We start from the raw sequence: 25,531 nt of genomic DNA on the forward strand, positions 1-25,531 counted from the left end.
TAAATATATATAAATACATATATATAAATACATATATATATATATATATATATGAATAAATATATATAAATAAATATATATAAGTAAATAGATATATAAATATATATATAAATAAATATATATAAATATATATAAATAAATATATAAAGAAATATATATAAATAAAGTAATATGTATAAATAAATATATATAAATAAATATATATAAAAAATATATATAAATATATATAAATAAATATATATAAATATATATATAAATAAAAATATATATATAAATGTATATACACACATATATATATAAATATATATAAATATATGTAAACAAATATATATAAATAAATAAATAAATAAATAAATATAAATAAATATTTATAAATAAATATATATATATATATATAAATAATTACATATATATAATATAAATAAATAAATAAATAAATATAAATAAATATTTATAAATAAATATATATATATAAATAAATATATATAAATAATTACATATATATAAGAAAACATATATAAATATATATATATAAATAAATATATATAAATATATATAAATAAATATATATAAATAAATATATATAAATAAATATATATATAAATTAATATTTATAAATAAATATATATAAATAAATATATATAAATATATATAAATAAATATATATAAACAAATAAATATATATAAATAAATATATATAAATAAATAAATATATAAATAAATATACATAAATATATATAAAAATAAATAAATATATATAAATTAATATATATAAACAAGTATATATAAATATATATATATGTAAACAAATATATATAAATAAATATATAAAAACAAATATATATAAATATATATATGTAAACAAATATATATAAATAAATATATATAAATATATATAAATAAATATATATAAATAAATATATATAAATAAATATATATAAACAAATATATATAAACAAATATATATAAATAAATATATATATATATAAATAAATATATATAAATAAATATATATAAATAAATATATATAAATAAACATATATAAACAAATATATATAAATAAATATATATAAATAAATATATATCTATATATAAATAAATATATAAAAATAAATATAAATAAATAAATATATATAAATATAAATAAATAAATATAAATAAATATATATAAATAAATTAATATAAATAAATATATATAAATAAATAAATATAAATATATATATATAAATAATATAAATAAATATATATAAATAAATATATATATATATATATATAAATATATATAATTATTTTGTTTTACGTAATATTTATAGGTTGGTACACATTCATGAGCATCTTTTGGTCATTTCAGATCTCTCTGTCTCTGTCTCTGTCTGTCTCTGTCTCTCTCTCTCTATATATATATATATCTATATATATATATATATATATATATATATATATATATATATATGTGTGTGTGTATGTGTGTGTGTGCGTGTGTTTGTGCGTGTGTGTGTCTGTATGATTTTCATTATCTTAAAGCATGCTTTTCTTATTTCTGTGTATTTTCTGTATAGTATTTTTTCTACTCTCTCCAACATCCTTTTTTCAACCGCCTAAAATACGAACAGAAAATTTGTGAAATACTTTAATGATCTGTGAATTTATATGAAATCAATATTTTCTAAGTAAATATTTTCTCAAATTAAGTATTTCTATAAGATGGTGAAAAATTGTACTAAATGCTAATCTAAAATATTCAGCAAGTTTTTTTACAAGAAATTAGAATTTATAATTTCAAAAAATTCGGTGTGTCATTGATGTCCTTATTTCATATTAAATAATAAAAATATTAGGGTTAGGGGGTGACAAGTGTTACCTGGCTTATAAAACGATTTCAATAAAATAAAAACTTGCTGGCACTTTTTCTAATTAAGGAAAGACACGGGAACGATAAATGGCCAACTGTTGCTCTGCATTATTATCATTCTTTAGTTTTTTATCTTGATTTTCCTTTTCTCGTCTCTCGAAATATCGGATCTGTCTGAGTTTTGCCCGCTGCGCCCTTTGTATCCTGACATTCGCCTCAGCCTCTTCACGAGCTAAACGGTTATAAGTCTCTGCCCAATGCTGCTGGTTCCGTTCAAATTGGATTTGCTGCATACAAAAAAAAAAAAACAAGAAAAGGAATATTAGGACTTTTTTTTTTTTTTTAACTATTCCTACTACTGTTAATAGTAATGTCAATAAAATCGTAAAACAGAAAGAAAATAAAAATGGCTACCCAATGTGGGGAAAATTGTAGCTTCTGACTAGCGTGGGTGTAATGTTCATTCGCTTAAGGAAAAGAAAAATTTTTTAAAAAAAGCTAAAATGGCGATGTCACTTTTATATTTGAGGATCACGTGCGAGTAAGGTAAACTCTATGTGAATTAGATTATGCAAGATACATAAAAGAAGCGATAAAAGGAACGACCAGGGAGTTGACAGATGGTGCGTTATGCGAATGGGCGTGTGTATTATCAGTAATGTTGGAGCTGACTCAAAAAAAATTGTAGGCGGGACAGAACACAACTTTACAACTCGATTGAAATCAATTATTATACCGATTCACACCAAAATTGTTGCCACCTCCGTCAGACGAACAACTTCAGAATCAAAAGTGTGAAATGATGGTAGAAAATTTTCTTGCTACAGGTGTGATGGTAAAACATTGCTTACAAAATCACCAAGAGGAGTCAGCCAGTCGGACGCACAAATTCCATCGTGAAATACATGGCTTCAGATGGAGTGGCCTTGGACATATCGCAGTGCCAGGTAAATGCCTAAGGAGAGGAGGCATTAGCATTAGCCTCCTCCCTGACCAATTGAACATTAAGAAGCTCCCCTCCATGAAAGTAAGTGTAGATCAGTGGTTCTCAACTTTTTTTTACTCATGGCCCCCTTTTCCCTTCTTTTTATCTTGGTGGACCCCTTCATAAACATTGGTCGAAAGACAATCTTCTATTTTTCACTAATATAAATTTTGAGGTCTTAATAATCAAAGAAATATATAATTATGCTTTATTTTTAAATGAAAACTAATTAAATGCAAATAAAGTATAATAATTATGATAATATTGTTATGTTTTGCCTGTGGACCTCCAGAAATATTCCATGAACCTCTAGGGTCAATGTGGACTCCAGTTGAGAACCCCTGGTGTAGATGAACAAGAATACAGTGCGTTGATCGATTCCGGGTGTTCGTAGACTCTCACGACTAAAACCGTGTGTCGCTTTTGGAAGCAGAAGTCAGCAGGAGTACTAACAGCTGGCGGAAGAACATTGAATTGCAGAGGATACCGCAGAATAAATGTAGAGGTTGACCAAGTTCCAGCTGTCGACATTGAGGCGTCGGTTGTGGATAAACAGCTTGAATCTACTGTTGGAGATTGATGCGATCAAGAAAGTCAGTGAAGTTTATTTCACGGAATCAGGTGAAGCATGTTTCAGAGGCCTAGACAGATGTGCTGGCATCTCAAGCAACAAGTCGGACTTTAGCGTGACTTATGATCGCAGTAACAAAGAATGGACTACCTTGCGGAAATGGACAAACGGTCGCTCTCTCAGTGAATTGAGTAACGGTGTGCAAGAATACACAGTGCATTGTCATGCAAGGAGAGCGCGTTTCAACGGTGACAGCAGAATGGATGCCATATTCAGAAGAAGAACTTGGCCCATCCCTTAATGGCAGTCGTACAGAAGCAGAAGTGAAAGGTGCGTCCAGTGCTTGACTACCAGGGATTGAACGGGATTGTAGATGTTTTCACTGCCAATGCAGAATTGTGCATGCAGAAACTAAAAGAGTTGCGGCAACAAGAAGTCGCTTATGGATCTGTGGAATGCATATCTTCAAATCCATGTCGACAAGGCGCTATGGCTGTTTCAAACAGTTATTTTCAAGGACCAGTGCTTCTGTCTTACATGGTTGGGACTTGGGCTGAATGTGCCGCCACTTATTATGAAGTCTGTTATAGACGCTATTGTATCTCAAGACCATGCGATCAAAAGCATCACATCAGCATATATTGATGATATTTTCATTAATGAAAGTGTAGTTCCTGCGTCGCATGCGTAACAACATTTTTTAGACAATGGTTTGGTTTCCAAGGATCCTGTATGACTGAGAGATGGAGCCAGAGTTCTTGGCTTGCAAGTCTGGGAAAAAGATGGCACTCTTCGATGGAAGCGAGGAAGTTCCATTCTGAAAATCCCTGATGAATTCACCCATAAGCGCATATTTTCTTTTTGCGGGAAACCCGTATGTGGATTGCTCTGGGTGACAGTCGCATTTATAAAGTGCCTAGCAACTGCTGTAACAAAGGGGTAAGATGAGATAATCAAAAACGCGTTCTTCTGCCACATATTGGCCGAAACTTTGAGCAAAGTATGAGAAGTGGATCCTGTTGGAGGAGACTGGTGTATGGACAGTAAAGAAATTACAGTCTGTGTTGATGCAAGTTGCATAGCCACAGGAGTGGCATTGGAAACGAATAAGAAGGTCATTGAGGACGTGTGTTGGCTACGTCCAACTAACGATGCTCAGTACATCAATCTAGCTGAACTCGACACAGCACTCAAAGGAGTAAATTTGGCCTTTCAGAGGGAAGCAACAATGTTACACTTTCTCACTGATTTGGTGCGCATGTACCAGTTGATTTCCGACACTTTAACTGAGATGCGCATCAGGTGATGGTTAGGAACCCTGCAATCGCTGACAAAAGAATATGGATTAACCATCGATGTAAAACTCGTGATGTCCTGTCAGAACCATGCAGATAGTCTCACCAGAGTACCATACAGGTGGATGACTCTACTCAAAAAAGGAAGAGAGCCGGTGCTCAAGAGTTGCGCAACAGTAAGACAACTGGATGAGGATCTGATGGCTAACATCCATCATCAAAGTGGGCATCCAAGTGTGAAACAAACTTTATATTTTGCCAGATTGGTTGATCCACAAGTGTTCAAAGAGACTGGCAAATCTGTTGTGAAAGCCTGCAAAACCTGCTGATCGATAGATCTGGAACCTGTTCCCTGGAAAAAAGGAAAACTCTGTGTGAAGAACAACTAGAACAGATTAGCAATGAGCATAGCCCATCCCAATAGTGAGAATTTTCTAACTATCATCGATTAACATGGCCTCTCTAGATTTGCAATATAGTAGCCACTGTGTCAGAGAGAAGCGACCACTGCTATCCGACAGTTGGAGAATATTTTCCTTGAGCTAGGCTGACGGAAATACTAACTGACAATGCCACTGTTTTCATCAGTAAAGAATTTGAAGAATTGGCAAAAAGTTGGGACATACATCTGCGGTTTCGATGTGCCTATTCAACGAGTTGAAACGTAATCGTAGAACGAAGTCATAGGACCGTTAAGACCATTACAGCCAGAAAGAATTGTTCAGTATTAGAGGTGGTTTGTTGGCACATCGTCACCCCAAAGTATAATGTTTCACCTTGCACCACCTCAGCTGATATGCTACATAGATATCGTGTTCGAATCAAAAGTGTTGAAGCTCGCCCATTGCCCTAACCAGAGGTGACTGGAGGAAAGTAGGAAAGAGGAGGCATCGTTTGGGTTAAAAATCGGCAGTGCACAACGAAGGTTTTTACCGTTTGTGGTATTGTCAAAGTCACATGTGAATAGAAATGTATGTTCTTCCTCAAAGTTCTCAACGTTTTTTACGGAGTCCATTTTAAAGCGTTTATATCGACATTGGAAACTTTTGTGGTTGGGTCGTCCACAATTATAGCAGATAATTTTATTCTTTTTCTTGGGAAAATTACTTTTGGAGAATATGTTGCGGTGAGTTGCGTAATTTGGTGGTGTCTGCTTTCGAGAAGCATTTTTGAATTTAATAATATTGCTGGAGTTATTATTTTCCATGAGCATACGATTAATCTCTTCGTAACTGCGCAATGCCACTTTAAATTCGCTGAAATTTATAGGTTTGTCTTTCTGAGTTATAACAGTTGTAAATGGTTTAAAATCGGCTGGAAGTCCCTTGAGGGTCATTGATATCAACAAGCTATTGCTTATTATTTCACCTGAGAGTTTTAAGGCATTGGCGGTTGTTTCTGCCCTTATGACGTAGTCGGTAATAGTTTCATCCTCGTTAGGTTTCAAAGAGGTTAATTCTGTATATAGGGATATTATTTTCGGTTTCCCTTTTGATAAATAATGTTCTCTTAATATGTTCAATGCTTTTCGTCCATCATCCAATGCGTCACTCATAATCAGAGACAGACTTCTATCGTCTAAACATTGAATCAGTTCTGCAAAAACAGTCGTGTTTTTTTTCAAGAAATTCGGGGTCGTTTGGATTCTCTGTTGGAGATTGTATGACTTTGTGTAGTTTTTGAATCCTTAGATATCCCAGAAATTTTACCTGCCACAATTCGAATTTAGATTCCGATCCGTCAAAGAAAAGACGGTGGCTGGGCACATAACCTGTTAAGTTTTGAGACATTGTGTTGAACAAAGATGGCGGCATAGTTCAGATCAGTAACCAAGATGGCAGCGAAGAATTAAATGCGGTCCGTGACGTAGTAAACGGCGAACTGATTGAATCCAAAATTTGACAATTTTTATAATAATTTTGGGACGTTTTCATTGGTTGTTTAGCACAGCCGTTGGTTATAAAAATGATTGGTGAATCCATTTGCCTCATACACCCCCCATCACAAGTCAAAAACATTTTACAAAAATCGGCGTGGCAGGTGCACAACGAAATATAACATGGGTTGGGTTACTGAAGTGATCAGCCCACAGTCTGTAAAAGTTGATGGGGTGGCTCAGCACTTTAAAGACCTTCGACTAGCAATATGGATGCACTTATCAAGTGACCAAAGTGATTCTGAGGATAGCGAACAGCTAATGTACTTGAATTCAGATCCGCTTGACAGTGATTTCAATGCTAGTAACATCCCAACTGATGAGATGTCTATTGAAAGCTGACCCGCAGATGAGATTATGTATGAGAGTGAGGCCTGCATAATTCCTCTTCAAAGAAGTACCTGACAAAGATGGATATTACCCCCCTGCCCTGTTTGTAATCATGAGATCAGGGAGGAGTGTAGGGAAAATCAAAGCTAAAAATAGCCTATCCTGCCCTGACAGAGTACAAAATGGACTTCGTGGCTTAGTGGGGGATGCCCTTTTGTCTACCCTGCAACCTCTCTCCCACAGAAGAGACGTTGCGAGCCTGTCTTTGTTTTACCGTTATTTCCATGGCAAGTGCTCGTCTGAGCTCCAATCTCTGGTCCCCCCTCGCCAATCTTTTACAAAAAACACCCGTCTAGCTGAAACCACTGTCAAAAATTTCCCCCACTCTATATCTGTGCCTAAATCAAAACGTAGATTCCATGAAGAAAGCTTCTTTCTTAGAACAGCACGCCAGTGGAACTCTGTTCCGTCTGCCTGTTTCCCACCTGACTACAACTTGGATGTCTTCAAATCCAACGTAAACAAATTCCTGATGAACCGCCTCCTTAAGTAGACACTTTATGAAATCTCAACACTAACGTACAACATACTGTACATGCAATAACCCTTATCCCTGAGTGGCTTCTGGGCCCTGATAAGTGGTGACCTCCTTGTAAAAAAAAAAAAAAAAAAAAAAAGCTTACCTAACATGCGTGGGTGTCATGTTCATTCGCTTAAGGAAAATGGCGATGTCACTTTTGTATTTGGTGATCACGTAGGAGTAACGCAAACTCTATGCAAATTAGGTTATGCAGTATGCACAAGAAAGTAGTTAAAGGAACAACCGGCGAGTTGAAAGACTGCATGTTACGAACGGACGTGTGTATTATCAAGATTATTGAAGCTGACTCAAAAGATTGTAGGTGGGACAGGACACAACATTATAACTCCATTGAAATCAATTATTATAAAGATTTGCACCAAATTTGGGATGACAAATGTAATAAAAAGAAGGATACATATTATGATAAAGCTAAATCTATCTATCTATCAAAGTAAGAATGTGTGGGTGTGAGGACACTTCTCAACCTATATACTCAACAATTTTTGATCTACAGACTGGAAATTTGGTATATAGGATATTCAGACATCTGGAAACTTTTTAATCAGTGTTCATAAAAAAAGCTGCTAAGAGGTCAAAATTGATACTTGATGGGGTCATCAGATTTTTATCTGTTTGTCAACTGTTTAACGACTGCGCATACATGAATAATTCACATAATATATTAAGGATAAGTAGGTTTGAAAAGACGTTTTAAAGTCGTGGTAAGCTGGCCTAATGATTATCATACTAAACTCATCGTCTTTAGATTTTGGTTTCAATCTCAGCTCGAGTATATTTTTTTACTTGCAAGAAGTGAACTGTTTAGAAAAAAACTCGCATGCACATGTCTCAGTTTCTTTCTGTTTTTTTACTTCATTTTTTATATGGAATTTAACGTTACATTTAATACTAGGCAACGTCATGTATATCTGCTAGTATTACGATAAAGCTAAATAACCTTGATAGGAAGTAGACATTTTGAATACTATTAAGAACAACAGACAAACAAAACACAGAAAATAATCATTTCAGAGCTCTCTCTCTCTCTCTCTCTCTCTCTCTCTCTCTCTCTCTCTCTCTCTGTATATATATATATATATATATATATATATATAAATTACAATTAAATTTACCAAAATGATCCAAGATGGTAAAACTAAAGTATATTATAAATATTAAAGAATTAATATTTATAATCTCAACCAGATGTAAAAGCTCGATAAAACCAAATAGGAGATAGAGCTTATAATAAGTATAATTACTGAGCTCCCACGCAATCCTCGCATAACAGACACTAATTTTTTGTCTTCAAGTTATCCTTCTTCCCATCCTCCATCTGATATAGTTACTAATCCAATATACTACTCAAGTAGCCCCTCCATCTACAATCATACAACTAGCAATAATAATAATAATAATAATAATAATAATAATAATAATAATAATAATGAAAATAATAATATTTCTCCTAACAGGCATCCTGACACTAACAACACTCATTATCTCCTCCAAAACAGTCCCCATACAATTATTGTCCCACCCTTTGTTGAACACTATAAACAAAATTCAAACTATTTCCCTAATACAAATCAGCAAATTAATATTAATTTCAAACCTTGAGCTTTTAATAAAGTACATACATATATTGGTGCTACTTCAACATTAATTAAGAAAAGAATATCAAACCACATTTCTTCTTTTAACAACAGTAATTCTAATAATAACCAAGGAACTTCTCTAACCACCTTAATTAAAAATTTTTTTAACTCTAATAATACCCCCTTCTCAATCAAATGGACTATCCTAAAAAGAGTTAAGTATTATACTCCATGTTCTAAGAACCGAAGCTATAACTATAATTATTACCCTTCAAAGTAATAATATAATAAATTCTAAAAACGAACTGATCTCTTTCTGTAAACATAAGTCCAAATTTAATTATATTAAATTTTGAAATTATATAGCTATTACTTTAACCTTTCAGATATATAATTTTTTTTAACATTATCGTTTTTTTACATACTTTCTTAATACTTTATAACTTAATAATCCTTTATTTTGATTCTTTATTTCTTCTTTGTTTAGCCGGTTTTTATCTGCAATTTCTGTTTTAGTGCTTAAATATTCCTATCTATCAAATATATCAATCTACTTACACGTTCATATCCTGTATGTATATTTACTTATATTTTACTATATGCATTTGCTTACATACTTACTTGCTTTATCCGGAATTTGCTGATACCGGCCATTCTCTCCCCTTAAATTTTTTTTCTCTTGGTGTCTTTTAATAACTCCTGCTGATATTTTCTTAAGTAATAGTTTGCACATTTCAGTTGACCTCCTTATTGCTCTATATTTTTGGCGCCTTTTAACGTCATATTGTCTGGGTCATTTTGACATTGAATTAAATTTAAAATAGAAAAGCCAATCACCATTTAATTTTTTTCTCTTCTTCTTCACTCATTTTTTTCTCTCTTCTTCTTCGCTCATTTTTTTCTCTCTTCTTCGCTCATTTTTCTTAAGCCAAGTATAACGCATATCTTATCTTTCTTTTAATAATATTATTTGAATTCTTTCCTCGTATCCTTGTACCTATTTGTGAATTATTTCATGGATTTCAGCCTTTCCGATTATTTTGGACCGTCTTCCAATTACGCGATTCCTTTGGATTTTACTTGTGCGAATGGAAATTTGATTAACTTTCTTGGATTTGCATTTTTGGATTTTATCGTCATTGGATACTTTGCTTTCACCAGACTATCCATTCGTGTGAAATCACTTTTTTCTTCACCCTATTCCTTCTGCTTCACTTTTTGTTATCAAGTAAGATCTTTGACTTACTTGTAGTTTCATCAAATACTTTTGCAAGCAAAATCCGATCCCGCATTTTGTTAATTCCTGCCCTCTGATATATAAGATCTTTAACCTTGCTCCACGCCAGTCATGTCAAAGTATATCTCCACTAAATCATCTGTTTTAAAAATGGTCTTGAACCATTTTTAATCTTTTAATTTTTCTTGCCTGATGAGATCTATTATAATTGAAACAGTCTGCACATCATAGCAAGATATGACTGTATTTATTTTTTTTACACAGTGATCACCACTTATCAAGGCCCGGAAGCCACTCAGGGATAAGGGTTATTGCAAGTACATTAAGTTAGTGAGGAGATTTGCTGAAGTGTTTACTTAAGGGGGCGGTTCATTAGGAGATGATTTATACTTGCATAATATTTGTATAAAACACAAACCTCTTTCTATATATATTTATGTATGCGTGTATACACAAACCTCTTTCTATATATATTTATGTATGTGTATATATATTTCTTTTTTAAATTTTGCCTACCATCTCCTCTATCAGTGTTTGGTGTATAGACATGAAACTTAATATATAGGGTATTCGAACCCATGCAAAACTTTAAATATATATTTATTTACATAAAGAATAATATATATATATATATATATATACATACATATATATATATATACATATATATATATATATGTGTGTACTAGCATGCCGCCCAGCATTGCCCAGTCATAAAATACAATATTTTGATTAATGCAGATTTTGTATTCAGTATTATACTATATTGGACCCAATATATAGTAATGATTTAAAAAGTTATTGAAAAAAAAATGACTCATGCGTCACCATCGAGAATCGAAACCAAAACATTTGGCTTACAATTTACTTTTTCTTTTGACGTTAATGCCTTAACTATGAAGACATGTTTGCTGCAAGGCTAAAAATTAAAACATGAACCAATAGCTAATACGTTACGCATGCATATTCGTAATGCTGTCGTTCCACCTTCACCTGGTAAATTCCATTTTTTGAATTTTCACACTTTTGCACCAATTTTCCCCGGCTAAAATTCAAATATAAAGTTTTGCATGGGTTCAAATACCCTATATATTAAGTTTCATCTCTATACACCAAACACTGATAGAGGAGATGGTAGGCAAAATTTAAAAAAGAAATATATATACACATACATAAATATATATAGAAAGAGGTTTGTGTATATACGCATACATAAATATATATAGAAAGGGGTTTGTGTTTTATACAAATATTACGCAAGTATAAATCATGTTGAATATCTGCATGAATATAATTATACATAATAATTAACTAAAGATGATAATCACATAAGTAAATCAAAAAAACTAATAGTAATAAAACTAATAATAATAGAAAATTAATTAAAATTAATGTTTAAAAGAATATGCAAATTAGCTAGATATTTTCTAGTGAATGCAATTCGACGACCCATATATAACAAAGTTGTATTTTCTTTTTAAATAAATAGAAAAAATGGGTTTTTAATATGAATATCAATACTCAAAAAAAAATTATGGAAGTATATATATATATATATATATAGTAAAGAAAAGAAAAACAAACAAGTAGACAGGTACTTGTTTGTTTGGTTTTCTTTTCTTTACTCTCATGATTCCGGTCTTTTCCGCATTGCTTTTGGCTTTTAAAACTTCTATATATTCCTTTACCTCCAGCACACCCAAATACTTATATCCTGTATCTTCTATTTCTTTCATGATTTCTCCATTTGCCAGCACTATTCCATTCGAATGAACCTTTACTCCTCTTTTCATCACCAGCACCGCACATTTACTAATCCCAAATTCCATCTCAATGTCTTCTGAGTATGTCCCCCACAAATTCTACCAGTCTCTCCATTTCCTTTTCATCCATAAACAGTAGATGGTTGAGGCGTCTGTCACCAGATCCAAAGTTATACCCCAGTTTTTCTCTCTTCAAGAGGATGCTCAGTGGCATCATTATCATTACAAAAAGAATCTCCTTGAAATATCCCACGTTTAATGTCAACCTGCCCCATCTCCTCTCTGCTGTCAGCAACGTTTTCCATTGAGCCATACTAGTCTCCAAAAGCCCTACCACATTCTCAGCAACCTTCATCATCAATAGTGTTTCACGTATCCATGAATGAGGAACCATGTCATAAGCCTTTCTGTAATCGATCCATGCTACGCTCAGATTCTTCTTCTTCTTCTTCTTCTTCTTCGCATCCTGCATTATTGCTTTATCAATTAGTAGTTGCTCTTTAGTACCTCTCGAGCCTTTCCAGCACCCCTTTTGTTCATCAGGAAAAACACCATTACTCTCTAGATGTTCATAAATCTTCTCCGCAAATATTCCAGTCAACAGTTTCCACATCAATGGCAGACATGTAATTGGTCTATAATTATTGGTATCTGTTCCTTTTGCAGGATCTTTCCTAATCAGTGTTGTTCTTCCCTTCACAAGCCAATCAGGGACATCTCCCAACTCTACAACCCTTTGCAGATCAGCAGCTATAGGTGGATAAAGGCATGAAAACTGTTTAAACCAGAAGCCCATCACTCCATCTAGACCAGGTGCCTTCCAGTTTGTCATCCTTCGTATGCCAGCTTTAACGTCATCGATAGTTATCTCAACGTTCTTCATCTGCTGCATTTCTGATAGCCTTTCTCTGACCTCTCCCAACCAGCTAGCCTTCTCATTATATCGCCCTTCAAATCCCACCCCAGAACTTCCTTGCATCTTTTGTATTTGGAGTGTTGCTATTTCCCGCCTGTTTAATACCATTTAATTCTTTATACAGCTGAGACTGATTGTTCCGGAAAAGGTTGTTCTGCCGAAATACAACACTTTTTCCAACAAAGTTCCTAATTTTCATACCACCAGTCTGGACCTTCCCTTTCAATATTGTTAGAACGTTCATCGTTCCCTTTTCCAGCAATCTATACCTCCTTTCAAGCTCGTCCTTAGCTTTCTGTCCTAGTTTAACTCCTTTTCTTATTTCTTCGATTCTACCAATGTCTTTCCGCCACCGTTTAATACTTTCTTCAAGCCGCCTCTGCCAGTGTGGCTTTCTATCCTTCATTTCTCCCTTTTTCTTCTGTAATAAGCCAAGGCGATTCGCAATAACGTATGAAGCTGCATATAGAAGCCTGTTAAGTTTTGTAATCGATATGTTCTTTCTTATGATGTTGTGAATTACTCCTTGAATTATTTTTACCTCGTTTTTCACCTTCCGCCTATCATTACTCTTTATACTTGGAATCTCTATGATATCGTCTCTAAGAAGAACCTCTCTTAACTTCTGAAGTACTTCTTTTTCTACAGAGGTCAAAGTTCGAACTTCATCACCACTTCTCCATACATCTGCTCATTTCACTGGTTCCATTGTCTCAGAGTCAATGATCTCATCTGCCTTAGACCCTTCAAATTCTTTCTCATTACTTCCCCTAACAATAGCATTCCATACCCCCTCAGTTGTCCGCTTCCCATCATCGCTTACATTTCTCTTCTGCACTTCCACTCTCTCAGTTCTTTCATCAGAGCTAGATTCATCAATTTTACTTTCGTTATTCACTTCATTTCTAACCATCCATTCACTCTCTTCTCTAAAAGTAGATTGTTATTTTTAATTTGTTTTAACTGGGATACCAAACTTGCGACACTTCTAGCTCCTCCGCCTCTCGATTCCCATTCTTTCTTCACTTTTCGGATATATCCACCAGATTTGGTACTTCCACTTCTTACAAAGCATTCGGACGCTACTTTTCTTTCCTCATCCGTCCATATTTTATTAATAATAATAATAATAACCACAGCCAGCATAATAATAATAATTATACCACTACTAATACTAATAATAATAAGAAGAAGATTAATAAAATAATAATAATAATAATTCTATTATTAATATTAATAAAAATAGTAACAAAAACAAACAAAATAATAATAATAAATAATAAATATAAAAATATATTATATAATAATAATAATAATAATAATAATAATAATAATAATAATAATAATAATAATAATTTTATTTTTATATTTTTTAATAAAAATACTATTTAATTAAGGTATAGCCTCAGTAATATATTGGGAAAAAATAATTTAAAAAAAACACAATAATAAAATTCTAAAAGATAATGCAGAACCTAACTAGAGTAAAAAAAACTAAAACTTCTAGTTGTATTAATAAGTTTGAATGTTCCCTCAAACAAAATTTGAACATGCCAACATTAGGGCACATGAAGATCCTACTTTATATATATATATATATATATATATATATATATATATATATATATATACACACACACACACACACACACACATATATATACATATATATATAAACTAAATAAATTGCAACAAATATACCTTTTTTGCTGCTTCGTCTTCTTGTGTTTTAAAAAATTTACTGGCATATTCCTTGTCGCGGAGCTCTCTCTTGGCGTGTTTTGCCTTCATCCGTTTATCTTCATGCTGCCATTCCCGCTGTTGTTTGGCACCAAATGCATTCTGAATCTCTGCATTTAATTGCGTTTTTGCGTCGCACGTGGCCTGCACTTGACGTTGCTCTTCTTTAAAAGAGTGGTTGTCTGACATGATACGCCTCAGAATCTTCTCCCGACGTGCATCTTCCTTGGTTTTTGTCAGGTTTTCGGCCTTCTCTACTTTCTGCTTCCATGCTGATTCACGTGCGAGAACAGCTTGTCTCCTGTTGTCATAAAGAAATAATCTTGCATTATTACAAGATAATTATTTTGAATCCCACAAACTTATGGCTTTAATAGACAAACTTTGGAGTTCGATAATAAGTATTTTTTATGATACTTATTAGTACAGAATGCACAAGAATGCAGTGGAATTAGATTGTTATGATATCGCATGTATATAGATAAGAACTCAGATGTGGAGAAAATATATTTGGCTGGCGAGGCTATTAAAATTGTGAAGAAATTTTGTCACCTTATAATACTATCGGAGCCCAAAGGGAGAGTCTATTAGCATGGTGCATTCATGTATGAAAATGGAATCTTGCAATATAAGGCATGTTCTGCATGAAAAAAAATGATATAAAATGTGTAATATGAGTCTTGAATATATGTGTTTTTTTATTAGAAGATGACACCTGGATGATGGGATGTCCAACTGCATCTTCATCCATCATATGAACCAACAACAATAATGGATCACATCCCTTTCCCACTCTTAAAAGAATTAACACTTATGTTTGCACTAGAACCTAGTTCTTACCAAAATAGCATATTTATTTGTCTGTCATGCTTAAGTTTGAAATAGCTTATTTATTCGTCTCTCACGCTTAAGTTTGAAACAGCATACTCAGTCTTCTGTCATACTTAAGTTTGATATAGCATTTTTATTGGTCTCTTATCTTGTATATATTTTTCCCCTCTGGACGAAACTGTCGTAGGTTGACAACAGAAAATGGCACATAAAAATTATTTATATGTCATAGCCATTACGTTATCTAGCTATAGAACGCAATCACATACACATTACTTTGTAATATTAAAACATTACTTTTATTCCGAGGAGCACCATGATCAATATTGTTCTACCCTTTAGAGGAAGTAGCTCAAATTTCACCCTCTTTATACTGATTCCTCTTACGACACCATTCTACACCGAGTGCATTTATAAATTTTCTTAATTTCCTGGGTGTTAGCCGTCATTAACTTATTACAGATTTTCTACAGAATCGCATATTCTTTCCTTCTACATCATACACAAATAATGATTTCTCCCATCTATAAACCCGGCAAATCTGATTTGCTTAGAATTATGCATTCTACAAATCCCCTATTCGGCTATTCCAACAATAAATGAACAGTTCTCAACAATAAACTAGGCCGCCGTTTCTGTAAGTACACACTATTCTTACGTTTTATTTATACAATTTGCGTAATTATTCTCTTTAAAAACTCTTAACTTTTATTGTTTGTTTGTGAGGATATTAAACTCCAAAACATAACTCATTGACGTCGAAGAGAGGGACAGTTAGAGATAGAGATATACAGAGAGTGGGAGAGAGAGAAATAAGCCGTGTTACAGTATTGTGAATTTATAAGCCAATCTACACCTCCTAAAAATAGAATACAGTGATTATATATACATTGGTAGTAAATTCGGAAAGTGGAATAAAGGACCATTTGAATGAATTCATAATCGTTTAACTTTGTAATCGGAACAAAAAAAATATCCCTCGCTGATTGGCTGATCAGTATACATTCTGTAATTCTGTTATTCGCTTTTCAACCCTTTAAACGAACGGTTCGAAACGTATAATCACGCTGCCATGTTTATACATACGAATTAGTTACATTACGAAGCTCTGCATTTAATCTTACTCAGTCCCGTCTTTGTTATTTCTACATGTTTCTATTTATTTATGCCTATGTTTACTTACTAACACCGTATGTTCTTTTATTATGAACTCGCCGATTACACCAACCAGTGAGCAATAGAGAGAGAGAGAGAGAGAGAGAGAGAAAGAGAGAGAGAGAGAGGGGGTTACAGGGGAAGGGAGAAAGATAGAAAGTGAGAGACAAGCAGAGAGAGAGAGAGAGAAAGAGAGAGAGAGAGAGTCAGAGATAGAGAGATGCAGAGAATTACGCCCTATCCCGTCTTCGTTGTCTTTATTTATTTACTTAGACAGTATTTTCTTTTCTTACGCACTGAATATTACACTGACCAGCGAGTGATACAGACATAGAGAGAGAGAGAGACAGACAGAGACATAGGGGGATACAGGGGGAGGGACAGACGCAGATACAGAGAGAGAGAGAGAGAGAGAAAGACAAATAGATAGAAAGATAGATACATAGAGAGAGAGAGACAGAGAGAGAGCAAGAGAGAGAGACAGACAGACAAACAGACGGACGGACATACAGACAGACAGACAGACAGAGACAGAGACAGAGAGAGAAGGTGGAGAGAGAGAACTATAAATGGCTTAAATTAAATCACGCTATTAGTTCACGTGTTAGAATGTGGTTAAGAATTATTTCGTTTCATTTGGCCTTCCAGTTTCCGATTATGTGGTTAACAATTAATTAAAAATCACCTTTTATTTTATTAATAAAGATACCCCAATAGTAGTTCTAGGAATGCATCCGATAATATTTCGTTTCATTTGACTTTCCAGTTTCTGATTCGATTTATATGTTTCCATGTTTGCTTATATACACAAACTATAAATGGATAAAATTACATCACGCTATTATTACACATGTCAGGATGTCATTACATTTTAATTTCACTTAAACATGCTATTTAACAAATTTCACTTAAACATGTTATTTAACAAATTTCACTTAAACATGTTATTTAACAAATTCAAAAAAGGGTAAATATGAGGATTCTTTCCACCTTCGACCAATCCTTACAAATTACGACTCATATGTTTTCAGCACCCCTGAAAACAAAATTAACGTTTAAAATTCCTGCCAGCAAATACTTTACCACGTTATTTAATAGATATAAAAAGGGTAAATACAAGGACTCTTTCCACCTTCGACCAATCCTTAAGAATCGCCTTTAAAATTCAGACCAATAAGTACTTTAACATATATGAAGAAATGGTTCTTTCAAAAAGGGTTTCGGGTGTGCTGAAAACGAAAATAACGTTTAAAATTCTGGCAAAATTTTAAATACTGTTAGTTTCAAAAATGTAGGAGATCACGTGTATATAATAATTTGACATATATTGAGCACACACTTTATGGCCACCTTTTATTTTGAGGGAGGGGGTCAGCGTACAATGAACGCAATTTACCATAAACTGAGCACCCAATTTTTTAAATTTTTGCTTGGTTGTAGCTACCAGGCATTAATAATCGATTTGACGTTCATAAATCACAAACAAAAAAGTCGATGCTCATTTTATGCTAGATTATGTTCATTGTATGTCCCCCCCCCCCGAAAAAAATGTGGCCATAAAGTGGGTACTCATTTCGCTTTAAATTATTATAGAAAAGTGATCCCCCCATATTTTAGAAACTAACATTTATTTATATCTGTGTTAGGAGAAACATATATACCCCCTCCTTATATCATAATGGATATATAGATATGAGCCAGACAGACCTCCCTTCCCCCCTTCCAAGTCAAGCCAGACAGACCTCCCCTCCCCCCTTTTTCCAAGTCAAGCCAGACAGACCTCCACTTCCCCCCTTCCAAGTCAAGCAGCAGACCTCCCCTTCCTTAGTTGAACAGTCGAACGACCCAACCCCCTCCCTCCCTCACTGATCAACTATAAGCAGCAGTCAAACACCCACGCAAACATAGGTAACCATGACAGCCGACATCAGGCGGTCGTGACGTAAGCGCCGAGGAAAGCGCGCGAAGTTCAGTTTCGAGTTGACAGCCGTTGGGAAACGACGACAATATTTTCTGCTCCCCAAAAAGCAGAAATATGCACCCGCGCGGACGACGCATGGTGACCGGCAAATGATCAACTCAACTCAACTTGGCGGACGCCCATGAGACCAAAAAAGGGACATTTACTCCAACATGGAATTACCTTGGTCTATATAATTCAACGCGAGAACTTTGTCAGGACAAACCGCATATCGAAGATGACAAAGAAAGAAAAAGAAGTGATAAGGAAAAACTAAGGACATTATCACGTCATCGAAATGCGCGCGTCAGGAGAGAAATTCCCACCAAAAAGCTAAGCATCGTTCGATATCCATTCTCTCATATTTCACCTCCCCCTCAGCCCACTCAGTGACAGTCGAGTTCTTTCCGTGAAATAAATTCTTCCCTCACCAAGCATAAAGGTGAAAGAATTGGAAAAGAAAAGAAGGATAAGGAAAGAAAGAACATTGTTACCTAACTTTAACTTTGATTGTTCTAATGTTTGTGTCAACTGTAACTTTACGCATTATAAAAAGAAAAGAGAAACCGTAACCCCATCCCCACCTGATATTGTCTGCGACCCGACTTTCATTTTGATTATCCTAATATTTTGTTTGGTCTGTGTTTTTATGTTTTGCCAAGTCTGTGACCCGACTTTCATTTCGAACATTCTAATATTTTGTTTTAACTGTGACTCTGTATTTTATCAAAAAAGAAAAGAAAGAAAAGGAGAGAAAAGAAAGAGAGGAAAATAATATATCTCCACCAATGACCCCCCCCCATCCTGATCAGATGTTGTCTATGACTGGACTGTCATTATGACTGTTTTATGCTTTTTATTTCCTTCATTTGTTTTTTTGTTTGAATAATAAATTTATATATTTTAACGTTATTCATTTGGTGTCCGACCTTTTTCATTCCCTGCCATCTTTATTATTAAACGTGAATGTTATTGGGTAGTACATGACGATTCCACTGATTCGAAACTTGGGAGATGCCATGCAGTCGTGATATTCTTACGACCGGCAAAATTCCACACTTTTACTTTTCTTACGACGTGTACTTGGGTATAGAATTCTTGCGAAATTCCTAACCCCTAGACTAGACCTGGGTCACGTCACATCTGGTAGTTTTAAAGGATTTACCAAGGGTGTAATCATTCTTCATATTTACCAAATAAGGAAATAATACCAGATGAATTTTACAATGAGTAAATGTGCTTCATTTTATAATTTATAATTAAAAGCACTGAACAGGAAACGGTCTTCTGTAAATATTCTTCCACCTTACAATTGAATAAAAAAAAAATAGCATGGAAGTTGAATTTAACCTGAAAACAATTATTACAAATGCATAAACACCAAATTTTAAAATAGATATTGATCTCGGATGCATATGATGGCAGAGTGCGATACCATATGCGACCATATGTCAGCCTGACTTGTTGCTTATGAATTTTTTAACATGAGGAGGTTGGGTTTGGCAAATGACAAAAACAACAACAGCCATATTTTAAGTTTTTACATTGGGGTGGGGTGCATCCTACTACTGGGCAACGCCGGTTTACGGGTCCTGCTAGTGAATAATATTTCTATTGGTCTGTGTATGTTTAATCTGCATGGTACCTTTTATTTAATTCACGGTGGTAACATGCTCTCATCCCGTCACCCATGACTGGCTCGAATTCTTCTATTCAATTCAAAGTTATTTTGAGTGTCGCCCGATTGAATCTTCAACCTTCAGAAGAGAGTAAGTTTACAACAAAATTTTACTAAATACTTTATTCACGAATCGTTGTAGACAATTCTAGTATGAATTTTAGGAACCTTTAACCTAAGTATCCCTGTGGATTAATTAAGGGTTCTGTGCAGAAAGACTCCCAAGTTCGACAGAAAGATTTCTGAGTTCGACAACATACACCTGAAAAGGGTCAGAGGTTACCCAAAACATTGTGAAAATGGTACTCAAGGTGAAAACAGTAGTCCGAAACATACAAATAAGCAATCCTTATCAAAATCATTCAGAAACGTAATAAAAACTTAGCTTCTTAAAATTCGAGAATTATCATTATTAGCCGTGTCTTAAGAGATAAATTTACCTTGAATTTTGGCGTGCAATTGCTTTTTCTTCGTCAGTTAAATGTTGTGGTGTATGTGTATCACGAAGCAATTGTCTGTTGGTGTGCAGTGCTGTTGTAGGAGGTTTAGGAGTTTTCAAAAGTTCCTTCACAGAATCTTTATGTCTGTGCTGGGCGAATCTGTCTACATAATTAAACATACAAGATGACCATTCAGCTGTCAGAAAAAAAACAACAAAATTGTTAACTTTAACTGATTCAATTACGTAAAAGTAAGTCATTTATTTCGTATTTAATTCTTGTAATATATATATATATATATATATATATATATATATATATATATATGCGTGTATGTGTGTGTGCATATGTGTGTGAGAGTTCATTCCCTACGGACTCATAAACATTTGCGCCGATTTTTATGAAATTTAACACGAAAGTACTTCATGTATCCGGCAGTGTTCCTACATAGGTTTTTATAGGAATGTCTTCGATAATCAATATTCGAAATAATCCCATGAAAGAAGGAACAGCTGATTTTGACCAAAGTTAACACCTTACATAGCCTAACATCACAAGTGCATTTGAGAAGTTTTATTACCACACAAGCAGAAGCAACCAACCTATAAAATCAACACTAGTTTCTTTTATATGATAGGGGCGCGTTTGAAATGAATGTTTCTTTTTAAAGCACAATTGCACCATGATACTTGACTTTTCCATTTTAAACTTAAATTCAAGCAATTATCACCACAAAACCAGTTAAGCCAGGCATATAAAATAGGTTCTTTGATATGACAGGGGCGCATTCGAAATGAATTTTTCAGTTTAGAAGACAACTGAAGCATGATACTTGACTTTTGTATTTTAAACTTTAATTCAAGACTATACATAAAAAATAATGTTATAAAATCAACAGTAGGTTCTTTTGGTTGGATTGGTTGGTTGTTTTACGGCATATCAACCCTTTTCAGGTTATTTTAATGCCGAATCTGGTGATTTTGAAGAAAATTTTTTTAATAGATATATTTGTTTTTTGCAAGTCGGTTTCTATTCAACCCATAGTTGGGACCCTAACAGGTACTACCACTCCGGGTCAGAGTGGACCTGGGAGCAATGCAAATTAAAGGGTGGCTCCACACTCCCCAGAGCCCGCAAGCTGGGGCGTCACCATCGGATATAGTTTAAGGTCATATCCAGGACCTGTAGGTTCTTTACAGTGCAATATAGACTACTATGTATTGTGGATTAAGTCATTGTGAGAGGCATGTCAGCTTCCTCCAAGTACACTGCAATGAATCCCCAATCAGGGAATTGATCGATATAATTGAAAAATGAGCAATTTATCGATTTTGATGACAATAAAAATATGGGAGTGTGAAACACTTGTTGATCACCATTTAATCCTGGGCAACGTCTGGCTACCTTGCTAGTATATATATATATATATATATATATATATATATATATATATATATATATATATATAGTAATTTATAAAATATATATGGCGATTAAGCTACACTGAATATTCGGCGTTCCATCCACTCTAGGATTCCTCAGGCTTATGCGCGAATTCTCTGGTTGTTTATCGTTTTTATATGGTCCTCTTCTATTGAGGATTTAGTTAGCCAATCAGCTTTCTAGTATCCACCGCGCCTCTTCCTATCAGCCAATGGGCATGCATGTACACATATGTATATTTATATATAAACTAACAAAAGAAAAAAAAAAAAGAAAATGTCTGCCTTAAACCACTAACCTAGTTTTAAAACAGGTCCTTTGTTCGATAAAATGCATGCCTATTGGCTGATAGGAAGGGGCGCGGTGGATACTAGAAAGCTGATTGGCTAACTAAATCCTCAATAGAAGAGGACCATATAAAAAGGATTCGGGTGTATTTATCTTGTTTTTAATCGACTTATTTATTTTATTGAATTGTACATGTGTTACATATAACTTGCCCCATTTTTTTTTTCCTTTTCCTCACCCGTTTTCCATCTTATTTTAGTTGATTGAATTTACGCGATGGTTCACTTCTTTATAATTATTCTAAAATTTTGCCAATCGAATAAATATATATATATATATATATATATATATATATATATATATATACAAAAAATGTCCGTCCATAGATAATAGACACCTTAAACACCGTTAAAATAGAATTACCACCCATCCAGGCTATATCCCCACTCTAACCCTAAAACAAATACTACATACATTTAAAACTATGATAAAGAACCTATACACCTTTCTACATTACACTCTATATAATACGCTCCTCCTTTATTTAGAATTCGATAAAACTCCCCCAACACCATCTATAATGTTATTTGATCTATTTCATTCCTAATGAATCCCATGCTAGACGGCGCATCCCCACTATGTTACCTACAATCTTCTCTACTCTTCTGATGAGAAGCATTAGGCTTCGAAATGCCTTGGCATAAAGAGTCCCTTCTATCCCCCAACTAATTGTTTGTATTCCCTTATTGAATAAATGAACCAATCTATATTTACCAATATATTGTTTTGTGACTTCATTTTCCATTCCTATTGTTCTATATATATATATATATATATATATATATATATATATATATATATATACATATATATATATATATATATACATACATATATATATATATATATACATATATATATACATATATATATATATACATACATATATATATATATATATATATATATATATATATATATATATGAAATGAATTCAAACATATTGAGTTAAAATTTAAAAATAAAACACTATTCAATACATATGTAGAATTATCATAAATAAAATTATATAAAAATCAGAAAAACCTTATGTGGATTAATCAACGTTTCGACAAAGTTACTCATCTCGTCAGGAGTTCAACAATAAAAACATTTACATAATTTTAAAAGTAATAAAAAATAGTAAACAATATCAGCAGGGGCCTGTAGGGTAACCATATACGCACCTGACTATAGAACCTATGGTTTGACGTTCGAGCCCTAACACAGTCAAGCTATGCTGGTGAGCTGTAGAGCAGCGAAACACGTATACATAGAGTACTGTTTTAAAAATGTAAAATAAAAATAAATAATATATTTATTTGTTAACTTCCTAAAAATATGGGCGATATTTCTTAGGTAAAACTAATTCCTTGATCTCCTCGGAAGAGGGCACAAATATCGAATTTCATTATAGCTAAAAGATCAATAACAGCAAAACAAAATCAGCATATATATATGTGTGTGTGTGTGTGTGTGTGTGTGTGTGCCTGCGTGCGTGCGTGTGTGTGTGTGTGTGTGTGTATCAGTTGAAAAATCTGACTAACCTGGTTCCGGAGGTTGGAACTTGTCACGCAATTCTAGAGGCACTTGTAACATTGTCTCTCTGAAAGGGCCAACTTTACTGGGTGACTTTAACAAAGGCGGAATCGGATCACTGTGCCAATACTTCCAGGGAGGCTGGTACTTTGAAGTTTTCTTGGATTCTGAAAATTCCGTATTTATTCCAATGTCTTTGGTACTTGGTCTCGGAGTGAGATCGTCGATTCCAAAATCGTCATAAAATCCCAAATCTGGAGAATTCTCAAGATCCGATGCTGCAAGTACGTCTTTTCCTGAAGGGCACCAATCGTTATCTTTGTATTCATCAAAATCAGCATCCTGTTTCCTATGAATGTTCTCGTAATCACTTTTGTCCTCATCTTCTTTGATATTATGATCTCTGTCAGGAGACGGATGAAGGCTTCTTTTGCCATCTTGCTTTTCTTTCATGTTGAGAGTTCTTCTCTTCGCTAATGCGTCCATGCCCTTTTTGTGCTCGGTTATCTGTGAGTCTACCTTTTCGTTCAGCTCTTTCACGCTCAGATTCGTTCCAGGAATAACCTGCGACTCAATCTCCTTGGATGTGTGAGCAATATCACCCTCAAACCTATTTGATCCATCGGCATCGACGAGAAAATTTCCAGCAGCTGGATAAACAGTCGAAATCGGCACAAAGCCAAAAGGAGAAGACAGGAACCTCCCGTTTGTTAGGGCAAAGCTAGGTTGTCGCAAGGAGAGTGGGTTAACGCAAGGGTAGTATTTTGGTGATGGTCGAGGTCCTGAGGAAGGGTAGCCTGGTTTTGATATTCTTGGATACCCATCTTGACCCTGAACATAACGTCGAGCAAATGGAGTCATTTGGAGTTCCAGTTTCACCCGCTCATAGAACTCTTTGGGAATCCATACTACGACATCAGGTTTGATATTAGCAACAACTCCATTGTCGAATGAGATTGTAAGTTTTGCGTCTTTAGATCCTACAAGATAATAAAGAGAAAGAAAGGAATTAGTTATCAAAATATTGTATACTAGCAGCTGTGCCGCGTCGGCACACACAACACCGAGTCAAACACAAAATCGAATACACTCAACATCGAGTACACTCAACATCGTCTTACCATCAATGCTTACTCTGTGAACTCGGAGTATGGGAAATTCCCATATGCACAAAACAAAAGCACAGAAAAAACAAAAACTAAGGGTAAGTATAATGAATAAACATTGGATAAAATGATGGTTAAAATTATTACGAATTTGCCAGGATTCGAACCTGGAATCTTCTGATCTGTAATCAGACGCGTTATCCATTGCGTCACAAGTCCTGTCCGTATGCCAAAAGATGTTAGCAC

The 25,531-nt window shown here is 33.9% G+C and overlaps 1 protein-coding gene across 1 annotated transcript in view; it reads right to left on the reverse strand.

Moving 5' to 3' along the window:
- Positions 1–1,617: 1,617 nt before the first annotated feature.
- The window catches only part of LOC145248212 (uncharacterized), a 55,741-nt gene continuing 31,827 nt past the window's right edge, over positions 1,618–25,531 (reverse strand). Inside the window, exons 4-7 of the mRNA XM_080110077.1 lie at positions 24,188–25,159; positions 20,871–21,066; positions 14,768–15,107; positions 1,618–2,139 (exon numbers count right to left, since the gene is read on the reverse strand). Coding sequence (XP_079966203.1) covers positions 1,915–2,139; positions 14,768–15,107; positions 20,871–21,066; positions 24,188–25,159 — 1,733 coding nt within the window. The 3' untranslated portion in view covers positions 1,618–1,914. The remainder of the gene's footprint in view (positions 2,140–14,767; positions 15,108–20,870; positions 21,067–24,187; positions 25,160–25,531) is intronic.

The sequence above is a fragment of the Euprymna scolopes genome, chromosome 26, assembly GCF_053919585.1.
Source record: "Euprymna scolopes isolate OS-2025 chromosome 26, ASM5391958v1, whole genome shotgun sequence".
NCBI lineage: Eukaryota > Metazoa > Mollusca > Cephalopoda > Sepiida > Sepiolidae > Euprymna > Euprymna scolopes.